This window comes from Coregonus lavaretus, assembly GCF_964263955.1.
Source record: "Coregonus lavaretus genome assembly, chromosome: 6".
Taxonomy (NCBI): Eukaryota; Metazoa; Chordata; class Actinopteri; order Salmoniformes; family Salmonidae; genus Coregonus; species Coregonus lavaretus.
Window position 1 is genome coordinate 47,944,273 of NC_139993.1, and position 15,160 is coordinate 47,959,432.

The following is a 15,160-nucleotide window of genomic DNA, read 5'->3' on the forward strand; positions in this document are numbered from 1 at the left end:
CACTTGCTTTGGCAATGTAAACATGTTTCCCATGCCAATAAAGCCTTTTGAATTAAAAGGATGTTGTGCTATTTCAGTTTATCCCCACATGGTGGCAGTACTCTCATTAGAACGTTATCCCAGTGGGGGCTCTGTTACATTCACTACATGGCCAAAAACATATGGACACCTTCTCGTCGAAGGGCTGTTCCACAGGCCCCATGAAGGAAACCCAACAGAGACCCAGAAAGTTGGCCCCACATGTGGTTGCCATTTTGGGATTCTTGAGGGACCCCAGTGGGCAAATGTGTTCTTACCCACAGGGGCCCCAAGTTTTTAGCCTACATGGGTTAAAGAACGGTTTTAACATGTGGGCCCAAAATAGGATAACCACTTATGACCCACAGAGTTTTGTCCTCAGTATCCACGTTGGCTCCACATGTGGTTGCCATGTTGGGCTATATGTGGGTTCATTTTGGGCTTCTTGAGGGACTCCAGTGGCCAAATGTGCTTTTACCCACAGGGGCCACAAGTTTTAATCCTACATGGGTTGAAGAATGGTTTCAACATGTGGGCCCCAAATAGGATTACCACTTAGGACCCACAAAGTTTTGTCCTTATTATCCATGTTGGCCCCATATGTGGTTGCCATGCTGGGCTTTATGTGGGTTAATGTTAAGCTTCATAAGTTGCCCAAGTGGTTTACCCAAATGGGTTACATCTGGGTAAAGGATGGGTGTGTAGTGAGACCTACAGTATATGGGCAATAGGTAGGCTGTGAATGTGATTTTCAATTGGGCTGTCCACCTGGGATTGTTCTCAGTCTCCATGTAGGCCCCAGATGCTGCTGCCCAAGCACGCTTTCTTAAGAGATGACAAAAGCAGTTCTTTATAAAATATATAAATATTTATTTATAGCACATACTCAGATCAAATGCAATGCATGAACTCTGAGTAAAGCGGTAGTTCAATCAAATTACAAAATGTACACATTGGTTTCCTCACCCTGTATACAATCCCAGAAATGTGCATGTCAGCAGTGAAGTTCTCAAGCTAGAGGACATTCAGTACAGCAGTTTTCCTCAAGCCTGGTCCCTTGGGGTGCACATTTTTGTTTTTGCCGCACTCACATACCTTATTCAATTCAAAGGCTTGATGATGAGTTGCTCAGTTGAATCAAGTGTGTGAGTGTTAGGGCAAAAACAAAAATGTGCAACATTTTGGGTCCCCAGGACCAGGATTGGGAAACACTGCAGTACAAAGCAAAAAGTGTGATGATGATGCAAATCATATGCAATGATCATTTTGGTCATTTGCATCATCACACTTTTTGCACTGTACTGAAAGTTTGCTATCATGAAAATGTGATTGCTTACATACACCATTTTTTGTATTGTATTAACAATGGACTAATAAAATACTACAATTGTTTTTTTTTTGTAAAACATTTACATTTACATCATTTAGCAGACGCTCTTATCCAGAGCGACTTAGAAATTGGTGCATTAAACTTATGATAGCAAGTGGGACAACCACTTTTTTTCTTCTTTTTTTTATGGGGGGGTGGGGGAGGGGGGGGGGGTAGAAGGATGACTTTATACTATTCCAGGTATTCTTTAAAGAGGTAGGGATTCAAGTGTCTCCGGAAGGTGGTCAGTGACTCCGCTGTCCTGGCGTCGTGGGGAAGCTTGTTCCACCATTGGGGTGCCAGAGCAGCAAATAGCTTTGACTGGGCTGAGCGGGAACTGTGCTTCTGTAGAGGTAGGGGAGCTAGCAGGCCAGAGGTGGATGAACGTAGTGCCCTCGTTTGGGTGTAGGTTCTGATCAGAGCCTGAAGGTAAGGAGGTGCCGTTCCCCTCACAGCTCCGTAGGCAAGCACCATGGTCTTGTAGTAGATGCGAGCCTCAACTGGAAGCCAGTGGAGTGTGCGGAGGAGCGGGGTGACATGAGAGAACTTGGGAAGGTCGAACACCAGACGGGCTGAGGCGTTCTGGATAAGTTGTAGGGGTTTAATGGCACAGGCAGGGAGCCCAGCCAACAGCGAGTTGCAGTAATCCAGACGGGAGATGACAAGTGCCTGGATTAGGACCTGTGCCGCTTTCTGTGTAAGGTAGGGTCGTACTCTACGAATGTTGTAGAGCATGAACCTGCAGGATCGGCTCACCACTTTGATGTTAGCGGAGAACGACAGGGTGTTGTCCAGGGTCACGCCAAGGCTCTATGCACTCTGGGAGGAGGACACAATGGAGTTGTCAACCGTGATGGCGAGATCATGGAGCGGGCAGTCCTTCCCCGGGAGGAGGAGCAGCTCTGTCTTGCCGAGGTTCAGCTTGAGGCGGTGATCCGACATCCACACTGATATGTCTGCCAGACATGCAGAGATGCGATTCGCCACCTGGTTATCGGAAGGGGGAAAGGAGAAAATGAATTGTGTGTCGTCTGCGTAGCAATGATAGGAGAGACCATGTGAGGATATGACAGAGCCAAGTGACTTGGTGTATAGAGAGAATAGGAGAGGGCCTAGAACTGAGCCCTGGGGGACACCAGTGGTGAGAGCATGTGGTGTGGAGACAGATTCTCGCCACGCCACCTGGTAGGAGCGACCTGTCAGGTAGGACGCAATCCAAGAGTGAGCAGCGCCGGAGATGCCCAACTCGGAGAGGGTGGAGAGGAGGATCTGATGGTTCACAGTATCAAAGGCAGCGGATAGGTCTAGAATGATAAGAGCAGAGGAGAGAGAGTTAGCTTTAGCAGTGTGGAGAGCCTCCACGACACAGAGAAGAGCAGTCTCAGTTGAATGACCAGTCTTGAAGGTCATTCTGAGAGAGATAGCAGGAGAGTTGGCTAGAGACGGCACGCTCAAGAGTTTTGGAGAGAAAAGAAAGAAGGGATACTGGTCTGTAGTTGTTGACATCGGAGGGATCAAGTGTAGGTTTTTTGAGGAGGGGTGCAACTCTCGCTCTCTTGAAGATGGAAGGGACATGGCCAGTGGTCAAGGATGAGTTGATGAGTGAGGTGAGGTAAGGGAGAAGGTCTCCGGAAATGGTCTGGAGAAGAGAGGAGGGGATAGGGTCAAGCAGGCAGGTTGTTGGGCGGCCGGCCGTCACAAGTCGCAAGATTTCATCTGGAGAGAGAGGGGAGAAAGAAGTCAAAGCATAGGGTAGGGCAGTGTGAGCAGGACCAGCGGTGTCATTTGACTTAATAAATGAGGATCGGATGTCGTCAACCTTCTTTTCAAAATGGTTGACGAAGTCATCCACAGAGTGGGAGGAGGGAGGGGGAGGAGGAGGAGGATTCAGCAGGGAGGAGAAGGTGGCAAAGAGCTTCCTAGGGTTAGAGGCAGAGGCTTGAAATTTAGAGTGGTAGAAAGTGGCTTTAGCAGCGGAAACAGAGGAAGAGAATGTAGAGAGGAGGGAGTGAAAAGATGACAGGTCCACAGGGAGTCTAGTTTTCCTCCATTTCCGCTCGGCTGCACGGAGCCCTCTTCTGTGAGCTCGCAATGAGTCGTCAAGCCACGGAGCAGGAGGGGAGGACCGAGCCGGCCGGGAGGATAGGGGACATAGAGAGTCAAAAGATGCAGAAAGGGAGGAGAGGAGGGTTGAGTAGGCAGAATCAGGAGATCGGAGGGAGAAGGATTTAGCAGAGGGAAGAGATGATAGGATGGAAGAGGAGAGAGAGAGCGAAGGTTGCGACGGCACATTACCATCTGAGTAGGGGCAGAGTGAGTAGTGTTGGAGGAGAGCGAGAGAGAAAAGGATACAAAGTAGTGGTCGGAGTCTTGGAGGGGAGTTGCAGTGAGATTAGTAGAAGAACAGCATCTAGTAAAGATGAGGTCAAGCGTATTGCCTGCCTTGTGAGTAGGGGGTGACGGTGAGAGGGTGAGGTCAAAAGAGGAAAGGAGTAGAAAGAAGGAGGCAGAGAGAAATGAGTCAAAGGCAGACGTAGGGAGGTTAAAGTCACCCAGAACTGTGAGGGGTGAGCCATCCTCAGGAAAGTAACTTATCAACATCCCTTTCATAGCACCTTACACTCCATTCAGAAAAGCTGTGTCGAGTAACTTTTGCGCCATCGCCTCCACATCCGGGATAGTATTCATAGGGAAATTAGCCCCTCGATCAGTGCTGCTGTTGCTGTGTTACCACTGTCAGGTCCTGACTCTTCTTCATCCATGTCTGAGTGTCTGCAGATCAGAAGTCTCCTCTGCCTTTTTAAAATTGATCAAGGCCTGTTCATAGGTAGCTGTGAAAAGAAAACATAAAGTATTTAGGCTACTGATCTAGTGCAACATTTCTGCTTTATCCAAGGGCTCTAAATGGTCATCTTAGCTGGTACCTAGTTGGGTTAACCTTTTGCCAAGACATGGACAAACCCATGTGGGCTACAACATGGGTCCCTATGGCTGCGTTTACACAGGCAGCCCAATTCTGATTCTTCTTTCCACTAATTGGTCTTTTGACCATTCAGATCGGCTCTTTTGCCAATAACTGGGCAAAAGATCTGAATTGGGCTGCCTGTGTAAACGCAGCCAAATGGACCCTTTACCACTTGGTAAACGCTTACGACATAATCATATATTTTTTTTCATTTGAAAGATGAATCTCATTCAGATTTCAGAATCAATTCCAAGATCATATGTAATTTAAACTTTTCTGGTCAGTCTGTCCTAACAAGCTGAGTTTAGCCAGCTCAATAATTTAACATGGTATTTATTTTATTTCAGTTAGTGTAGGAGGCAAAGTTTCTAATTTAAGTTTCGTTTTTTTTTTTTTTTTTTTACAACATTTACATTACATTTTAGTCATTTAGCAGACGCTCTTATCTAGAGCGACTTACAGTTGCATACATTATTTTATTTTTCATACTGCCCCCCCCCCCCCCCCGTGGGAATCGAACCCACAACCCTGGCGATGCAAACACCATGCTCTACCAACTGAGCTACATCCCTGCCGGCCATTCCCTCCCCTACCCTGGACGACGCTGGGCAAATTGTGCGCCGCCCCATGGGTCTCCCGGTCGCGGCCGGCTACGACAGAGCCTGGATTCGAACCAGGATCTCTAGTGGCACAGCTAGCACTGCGATGCAGTGCCTTAGACCACTGCGCCACTCGGGAGTCTACGTTTATAAACGTTTATAAAAGAAGAAAATAATAATACTTGAGTCTTTAAATCGATTCCACAAAAAAAGACTTGAATTTTCCTTCAAAATAATAAATTCCCGACATGTGAATCATTAATTTCCCAAGCGATTCCTGAACATTTGATAAGCATTCTGCAACCAAAATGGCAGCTGTCATTTAACACAGTCCTGTCAAATTCTATTTGCCTCGGTACAAACATGGCTTGGACCGAGTAGGCCAACAGTAGATAAATACAGCGAGGGCCGTATAATTTGCTACTGAGAAATGTTCACTCACAAAGAACGACAAAATAAACTCAGAGTGGTTCAAACACGAGTGTTTCCTTTACTACTAATGCAAGCTTGTTCAGCAAGCAAAACATTTTGCTAAAGTTAGCTCCAATGCAAAACAAGCTATCTAGTAACCAATGTTAGCTAGATAACTCAACAAGGCCGGCTATAGTTTGTGCATGACTGACAAGGCTGGCTAACTCGATAACACACGTCCAATCGCTCAACAACAAGTCAATGCCTAGTTTGTTCGTGACGCAGCTAACTCAACAACAAGGAGATTAATTGAGTGAAGTAGTTAGTTAGCCATTGTATTTCAGCCCGTCTTGAGTTAGCTAACGTTACCAAATAGCATTGGCTAGCTTACTAGCAACCATGCCAAACATTAGTTGGCTAACGTTAGCTATAACGAGTCTGCAGCAGCAGAAAATACAAAAACCGATTAGCTTACAACACAAGCAAATATTACATTTAGTCAGTTCAACTTACGGGTCGAATCACTCTAGATTTCCAGCTCCGTTGTCTTGCCTGGACATCTCCAACGTTTAGCGCCTGAATTTGAAATTCCGTCTTCTGCCCATTTGCTCTTCAAAATGTTGAATGCGTATGCGCCCCCAGGTGGTATAAGCAAGTCGGTCCCAGAGACAATCTCTGACCATATTCACACCAGATAGCCCACTTACAACCCATTTATATATGGTAAAGGTCCCATTTGGGACATATGTTGCCCACATGGGTTTGCTTGTGTGTGACCCAACTGGTTAACCCGACTGGGTTCCAATCATAATTCTTAAAAAAAACAAAACAAAAAAGTTGTATCCAAGTTACAGGCCATTAAAAAAATATTCAAAGCCCTTTTCTGGCACCAAATATTAACCCAACTGGGTACTAGCTACATTTACATTACATTTTAGTCATTTAGCAGACGCTCTTAACCAGAGCGACTTACAGGAGCAATTAGGGTTAAGTGCCTTGCTCAAGGGCACATTAACGTCATTTAGCAGACGCTCTTAGCCAGAGCGACTCACAAATTGGTGCGTTCACCCTATAGCCAGTGGGATAACCACTTTACAATTTGGGCTACAGTGGGGGAAAAAAGTATTTAGTCAGCCACCAATTGTGCAAGTTCTCCCACTTAAAAAGATGAGAGAGGCCTGTAATTTTCATCATAGATACACGTCAACTATGACAGACAAAATGAGAAAAAAAAATCCAGAAAATGAAATTGTAGGATTTTTAATGAATTTATTTGCAAATTATGGTGGAAAATAAGTATTTGGTCAATAACAAAAGTTTCTCAATACTTTGTTATATACCCTTTGTTGGCAATGACACAGGTCAAACGTTTTCTGTACGTCTTCACAAGGTTTTCACACACTGTTGCTGGTATTTTGGCCCATTCCTCCATGCAGATCTCCTCTAGAGCAGTGATGTTTTGGGGCTGTCGCTGGGCAACACGGACTTTCAACTCCCTCCAAAGATTTTCTATGGGGTTGAGATCTGGAGACTGGCTAGGCCACTCCAGGACCTTGAAATGCTTCTTACGAAGCCACTCCTTCGTTGCCCGGGCGGTGTGTTTGGGATCATTGTCATGCTGAAAGACCCAGCCACGTTTCATCTTCAATGCCCTTGCTGATGGAAGGAGGTTTTCACTCAAAATCTCACGATACATGGCCCCAATCATTCTTTCCTTTACACAGATAAGTCGTCCTGGTCCCTTTGCAGATAAACAGCCCCAAAGCATGATGTTTCCACCCCCATGCTTCACAGTAGGTATGGTGTTCTTTGGATGCAACTCAGCATTCTTTGTCCTCCAAACACGACGAGTTGAGTACCAAAAAGTTCTATTTTGGTTTCATCTGACCATATGACATTCTCCCAATCCTCTTCTGGATCATCTAAATGCACTCTAGCAAACTTCAGACGGGCCTGGACATGTACTGGCTTAAGCAGGGGGACACGTCTGGCACTGCAGGATTTGAGTCCCTGGCGGCGTAGTGTGTTACTGATGGTAGGCTTTGTTACTTTGGTCCCAGCTCTCTGCAGGTCATTCACTAGGTTCCCCCGTGTGGTTCTGGGATTTTTGCTCACTGTTCTTGTGATCATTTTGACCCCACGGGGTGAGATCTTGCGTGGAACCCCAGATCAAGGGACATTATCAGTGGTCTTGTATGTCTTCCATTTCCTAATAATTGGTCCCACAGTTGATTTCTTCAAACCAAGCTGCTTACCTATTGCAGATTCAGTCTTCCCAGCCTGGTGCAGGTCTACAATTTTGTTTCTGGTGTCCTTTGACAGCTCTTTGGTCTTGGCCAGAGTGGAGTTTGGAGTGTGACTGTTTGAGGTTGTGGACAGGTGTCTTTTATACTGATAACAAGTTCAAACAGGTGCCATTAATACAGGTAACGAGTGGAGGACAGAGGAGCCTCTTAAAGAAGAAGTTACAGGTCTGTGAGAGCCAGAAATCTTGCTTGTTTGTAGGTGACCAAATACTTATTTTCCACCATAATTTGCAAATAAATTCATTAAAGATCCTACAATGTGATTTTCTGGATTTTTTTTCCTCATTTTGTCTGTCATAGTTGACGTGTACCTATGATGAAAATTACAGGCCTCTCTCATCTTTTTAACCCTCCCGTTGTCCTAGGGTCAAAATGACCCGCCACTGTGTTGAACCAACTTTATTTAATTTTTATATTTTTTTGATCATTTGTGAGAAGGAGGCAGTGATACTTTCTTTAAAGTCTCACTGCCTCCTTCTCACAAATGATCCCAAAAATATAAAAATTAAATAAAGTTGGTTCAACACAGTGGCGGGTCATTTTGACCCTAGGACAACGGGAGGGTTAAGTGGGAGAACTTGCACAATTGGTGGCTGACTAAATACTTTTTTCCCCCACTGTAAAATAATAATTTAACCTTTTACTACAGTGGGCTAAATCAGGGACACACACATGGTTATGGGCTTAAAAAAAGAAGACATCTGTACTATGTCAGATATAGAGCTCACTTTTTATATTTGTTACGTTTGCCTTCAAGGTCAAACAACCATTATCTCTGGTTTGGAGCATTGCTTTCCCAGTCAGAACACTGCCTGGTGCTCCACTAAAGGGAATTTCCATCAGTGAGTCCATGCTGAAGAGGCTTCAGCAAAATAGTCCTGAGTACCCCTCTTCAGAATCCCCAATGCACTGAACAGCTATCAGCATATAGCATTTGCCTACAAAACTAGCTTAATTGACAGTCCTCGGCTGGGACGAATGGACATTTCGTTCCCAATAAGATCAGATCTAACTTAAATTAAAATTCAGCAGCTCTGTTCCACCTGCACTAGATCCACTCCTCCCGGATGACATTTAAATAACCATGATTTGGACACTTATCATTAAGACATTGGCTGATTAAAAGACCATTTCAAAATTACATTTTCTAAATCAGATAATATCCTTATCACATTTGTAGTGGGTACTATGCAATATTGTGTAGTCTACCAACATAGTCATTACTTGAATAGTTGCCATGTAATTACATTGCCTATGTATTAGTGACAGTTCTTGAAAAGTGTTATCTAAATGAAGTCATACAAACTGGTTTTACATAATCTCAGCAGGATTATGAACCATTGTGGATGTGTTAGATGGCTGACGTGGTTGTAGCAGCCGAGGAGTGTCAATAAAGCTAGTTTGGTAGGCATATGCTATATGCTGAGAGCTGTTCTGCCACAATGCTAGCTTGATTTATATCCTTGGTTGCCAAAGATAGATGACTTGATCAAACAAAAATGACTAACAAGGCTTTATGACTCTATATTACGTAGATGCTCTCACACTATCTCTCCTTTATTTCCTGTTTCCAAGAACTAGCTTCCAGTTCACACCATGTGAAACGAAAGCTCAGATAGTCTACACAATGCACATACAATGCACAGTTATTAGCTGGCAGGAACATTTGGTGTTCCTGGTGATTTGGAATACAGCCCAAAATGGTTGCCTTGGTGACCCAATTAGTGTAAAATAATTATCATAGTAATGATAGAGTATGAGCAAACATGTTCTATCATCATCCGGAGATGAACGTTGTATTGCACGTCTGATACCCTGTTGCACTGAAATGGATGTTGTCTAGCTTCGTAAGGAGAGGCTCTGATTGGTGTGATGAATAGTAAATATATTGAAATGCATAGCTAAATTACATATTTTGTGCTACTTAGTTATTAACTACAGTATATAGTGATTTTTTTTTTTTAATGGCACGTGGCCAGTGTTGTACTATGCAGGCATAATCATGTACTGATCACCACGGTTGGGTAGGTTACTTTATAAATGTAATCCGTTAAAGTTACTACTGTAGTTACCTGTCCAAAATTGTAATCAGTACCATCACTTTTGATTGAGCCAAACTCAGTAACGTAATCGGATTACTTTCAGTTCCTTTTGGATTACATTCCCTCTAAGAGACATTAGAAGAAGACAAAAAGGATCCATCAAACGCATTTGGTGTATCATCACAGTGGTCTGACTTGTGGTTAGACTCGCTAAGGTGGAACAAACTTGCGCCTTTGTAGGGTGGCAGGTAGCATAGTGGTTAGAGTATTGGGCCAGTAACGAAAAGTTGCTGGTTTGAACACCCGAGCCAACAAGATGAAAAATCTGTTTATGTGCCCTTGAGCAAGGCACATAACCCTAATTTGCTCCAGGGGCACAGTACAACTATGGCTGACCCTGTAAAACAACAACCTATCTGGTGTATGTGACAATAAAGCACATCTTTTTTTTTCAATGCTGAATTGAATGTCATTGAGAAAGCATAAAGGTGTCATAATGTATTTTTTCCTTCATATGTTACCAGCAAAAGTATCTGTAATCTGATTATAATCATTTTGCTGGTAATGTAACTGATTACTGTTACAGATTTTTTTGGTAATCAGATTACTCCCTAACCCTGCTGATTACAACTTTGCTATTCAGTTACCTCATCAATATAATATACTGACTCAAAAGTGATATTGGAAGTGATATTGGAAAAACAATATTAAAGGAAAATATGAAAGAGACACTGTTGTAATATTGTGGTTTAGTTTTTTATTCAAATAACATATTATTTTTTCCAGTAAAAAACATCACAAATCAGTTAACAGTAGAAATATATTGCACAATTTTTTCATAATTTGTTGGTCTTGTCAAACACAATAATTAAAACATAGAGACAACAGAACAGAGTAGAAACAAATAAATATAATAAATACTCAGTTTCTATTTGCATTAAAAAACATGTAGAAAACATGCCTAGTCATGAACACAGTGTTAGACATTGATGCAGCAAACTGGGACACTATAACAGTGTGTCTTTGATTGTAAATGTCCAACTTGTCAATGCAAATTGTCAATGCATCCTTTACACCCTTCCTTCAGCCCACTCTGTGTCTCTGTACATTCACTGATGATAGTCCACATCATGTGGTGATATTGCCATCACAGTTCTTGTTCAAGTCTCAACTTCCGTCCTCATGGGGTATCACTCCATCTGCCTTCTCTCTTTCTCTCCTTCAGAGCTTTATGGTGATTGACACTCATCATTTTTCAGAGTAGCTGGCACCAGAACTTCTGGTTCATGACGAGACATTCGTCCATCTGTACAATTCCGGTCTTGAGGCTTCATGCCCAGTCAATGCTCAAGGGCGATGCATTCCTTTTCTGTTTAAACTTTAGACGACCACACTAGGTCCTCTGTTACTAATTCACGCCTTCTTGGAGGTGGATGTGCACTTGGCACGGAGCTGGCTGATCAGGTCTTTGTAAGCCGGGGAACGAAGGAAGCGAGGGTAGCAGTCCTTGGCCATGAGAAGGTAGATCCTATGCTGGGCCATGTCGAAACAGGATGTAGATGGATCTTTTAGGTTAGCCCTGGTGATGTCACGAGTCTCGTGGTCAATGTTCACCTGGAGAGAGAGAATGGAGAGAGGGAGGTTAGTCATCTGCTGCAGTCTGAATGAAGGTTTTTTATTTTTCACTTTTGAGTTATAATTAAGATTATTGAATGTGGGATGCTATGCAAATTCCATAGGTGAGGGAGAATAAAGCAAGCTGTTGAGGGATGCATACCTCTCGGGGTGCGTCGGTGCAGATGAACTCATCATAGATTCTCTGGGCTTTGGCCTCCAGCTTGGCAGCAGACTTAGTGTTCCTGAAGTCCTCACAGGCAACGTAGAACGCAATGTTCTCCTCACTGAACTCTGACACCAGGAAAGCTGTAAAGGCCATCAGTCCATCTGATGAAGAGAGAGAGAAAGAGAGAGAGAGAGATTAATATTGGTACAGTGCAATAACAATGATGCTGTGCAGTGGGCTATCCTAGCATCTGTGTCCTTGCATTATCTACTGTGTGTGTGTGTACACATGTGTATGCATGTGTCTGTATCTTGTGGTATAGCCACCAGCACAGTGCCAGCACGTGTGTTCTAATCTACAACAGCGGCTGTGTGATGTGGTCAGTAATACTGGGGCTAAAATCTGGGGCTAAAATTTGACAAAATGCCCTACTCTAATCATAAAGGTTTATTTCTGTCGCATCTCTGTAGAACTAGGCTAATCGTGTGTATGTGTGCGTGTGTTTGTGCACTGAAGAGTAAGGTTTACTTACGTTTATTGGACAACAGCTTTTCGAAAGACTCTTTCCACCTCATGCATTGTTCCAGAGTAGGTCTAGTTTTGCCTATTTTGAAGCTTGCTAGACTCCAGTCGGGTTTTTGCAGAAAGCTGCCCAGCCTTGCTTTTAGTTCCTTGGCCCTAGAGAGAGCGAATAACGTCATAGGTTAGATAAATACTCCACAAGTCCTTGAATTGAGTCATTGTTCAGCACAATATTTTGCTACAAACTAATCACAAAATAATCTAGACACGTCTCCACGCTGCAAGGTCTAAATTTAGAATCCACCAAAACCGCCTTCACTTTCACCATTACAGAAGCTACAACACCCAATAATTATCCCCTTTAATCCTTTAATCCAAATGCCAAAGACAGCAACAGTAAACCTGTGGATGGTAAAAAAGAGTTCTATATACCTTTCCAGGCAGGTGGTAGGCAGTAATGTTAGTCCTTTGCACATAGTTGCTGTGGATTGTAGAGAACAGTAGGTAGATAGGTAGATGTGTAGCAGTTGAACTGATATCAACAGTGTGTCTGCAGTGAGGGAGCATAGAGCTTTTATCTTCCAGCCTGCGACTCATCATCAGTCTGCTCAGCCAATGACACAGCCTGAGGACTCTGCGTGTGTGTGTGAGAGAGAGAGAGAGATACAGGGAGAGAGAGAGATAGGGAAGGAGGAAAATGAATAGGAAGGGAGGGAGGGTGGGTGGGAAGGAAGGAGAGAGAGAACAAGAGAGGGATAGAGAGGAGAGATGGGGAGAGAGATGGAGGGAGGGTGAAGCTGGGAAATGACTGTGTGACCTAATGAAAAAAGCTTCAGATAATTTTTTATGTTCTTTTCAACATCCCTGAAATCAAACATGTTCTTTCTGTTGTTTGTTCTCTTTATGCTCTCTGGAAACATGTTACTGTCTGATTGGACAAAATGAATCTCCCACTTACATGGGCCAGCGGGTATTTGTGTGTGTGTGTGTCCATGTCGGTGTGTGTGTGCATCCATTCACGTGTGTGCGTGCATGTGTTCAGTTCATGTGTGTATGTGTGGCAGCGCTTACTAACCGTAAGGAAGAGCTGCCAACATGTGCACTGTTATATCCGCCACCTGTTGGATGTCAGCTCAATAAGGATACTCTTCCTTTGTCTGCAGTTTTTTTGTATTATTATTTTTAACCTTTATTTGACTAGGCAAAATCTGGGGCTGCTGTTTTGTCTGCTATTAATGATCACTGCTTGGACACAAACACACAGGAGATAGCAGGGGAGATAATATGAGAATACAGTAATACAATTACATCCTACAACTGTAGGAATTACCCCTCAATAAAGATGACCTCATAGATACAAAAAGTCCAGGGCCTGTTTCAGGGAAGGAAATGTGGTTTGATTCTTTTGTAATGTTTAATTATCATTACAACATTTGATTGGATATACATAGCTCCTTGATATTCCAAAAAAAGGAAAGGTGATAGCATCTCCAGTAAATGACTGCAAATCATGTATGAGAGATGCTATCACCTTTTCTTTTTAGGAATATCAAGGATCTATAATGACTCAGATTAACACCCCATTCCAGAGAAACATTTAGCAGAGCCGGCACATCTATACTGTATATTAATGGAACCAGGAACCAGTCAAGAACTGCAACACTGCTGGGTTTTTCACACTCAACAGTTTCCTGTGTGAATCAAGAATGGTCCGTCACCCAAAGGACATCCAGCCAACTTGGCACAACTGTGGAAAGCATTGGAGTCAACATGGGCCAGCATCCCTGTGGAATGCTTTCAACACCTCGAAGAGTCCATGCCCCGACGAATTGAGGCTGTTCTGAGGGCAAAAGGGAGTTCAACTCAATATTAGGAAGGTGTTCTTAATGTTTTGTAAACTCAGTGTATACACCAACAGATGTAATAATGCAAACACACACTACAATGAAATAGAAATACATTGTTTTGAGGCCTTTTTCAATTAAACTCAGGTGAAAAGAGTCCAACGACATTCAAACCAAACAACATCTCTACAAAAGATCTCTGCCTTCATAGATACCTGTGTACACTCTTAGACAAAAACGTGCTAAGTAGAACCATATAGGGTTCTTCCATTTGAAGCCTTTTTGGTGCAAAGTAGAACCCTTTCAGGAGGGATTTCGGGAGGTGGGGGGGGGGGGGGATTTTTGCTAAGCTAACATATGAAATTGTTTTAAGATGGTCATACCATGGTTCATTTTGCTATTTGATTTAGAATTTTAGGTCCCCTGTAGGTATCAATCTTTCTTATTTTCTTATTTGATTAAACATTGAATTTGGCCTTACTGCTATTAGCCCATAGAAACGCATTGAATAACATATTCATACAAGGCAAAATAGATAGTCAAAAAATAGACCAGAAGGAAGCTTGTTTGGAAGTGTCTCTCCTATATCTGAGAGTTTGCAAAGCTGTCATCAAGGCAAAGGGTGGGTATTTTAAGAATCTCAAATATAAAATATATTTTGATTTGTTTAACACTTTTTTGGTTACTACATGATTCCATATATGTTATTTCATAGTTTTGATGTCTTCACTATTATTCTACAATGTAAAAAATAGTAAAAATAAAGAAAAACCCTTGAATGAGTAGGTGTGTCCAAAACTTTTGACTGGTACTGTATATTTTTTGACCCATGTTTAAGCCCTTTTTTTGGGGCACTAAACTACTTCCATATAATATACTTCCATAAATTGTTTTAACTGGTACTGGGCCACCTTGTGAGGCTTGTGGGCGTCTTAGAGCAGAACAACTAACGTACGTGTTCGTGTGATTCTCATCTTTCCATAGAGGGGACATATTAGTTTGTAGCCATTCGGATGTTTCTGTGAGAAGACCGATTTATGGGATGTCTCCTGGTCTGACAAACACTGCTGTAGCTCTTCCACCTTCCACCGCAGATGCAGAAGGCCGACATCGGTGGATGCGGTGGACTGAGATGCAGATATCTCTAGCTACCTCTTAGATGTAAGGTCCCCTTTTTAGGGGACCTGCGTGGTTCTGGTACCGGTTCCAACTAACATTTTTCCTTATAAATTGATTTGTGGATACCGTAGATCAATATGGCTTGCATTGAGCGATAGCCCTGGTTCCCGCGGACCAGTAAT

General features: G+C 43.0%; 1 protein-coding gene across 1 annotated transcript; it reads right to left on the bottom strand.

Annotated features, from left to right (window-relative positions):
* Positions 1-10,449: 10,449 nt before the first annotated feature.
* On the bottom strand, positions 10,450-12,557 carry LOC311130741 (regulator of G-protein signaling 5-like). The gene is made up of 4 exons (XM_084163528.1): positions 12,448-12,557; positions 12,026-12,171; positions 11,488-11,654; positions 10,450-11,324 (listed from the first exon to the last, which is right to left on the bottom strand). Exons 1-4 carry the CDS (start codon positions 12,489-12,491, stop codon positions 11,124-11,126), a joined length of 558 nt encoding a protein of 185 aa, XP_084019654.1. The 5' UTR covers positions 12,492-12,557; the 3' UTR covers positions 10,450-11,123.
* Positions 12,558-15,160: the final 2,603 nt, after the last annotated feature.

Bases quoted from the DNA above. Each gene is read 5' to 3' on its own strand.
- LOC311130741 (XM_084163528.1), bottom strand. From the start codon at position 12,491: ATGTGCAAAGGACTAACATTACTGCCTACCACCTGCCTGGAAAG. The intron at 12,172-12,447 runs GTATATAGAACT...CGCTCTCTCTAG, and splicing joins CCTACCACCTGCCTGGAAAG to GGCCAAGGAACTAAAAGCAA. The intron at 11,325-11,487 runs GTATGCATCCCT...CTCTCTCTCCAG, and splicing joins GCACCGACGCACCCCGAGAG to GTGAACATTGACCACGAGAC.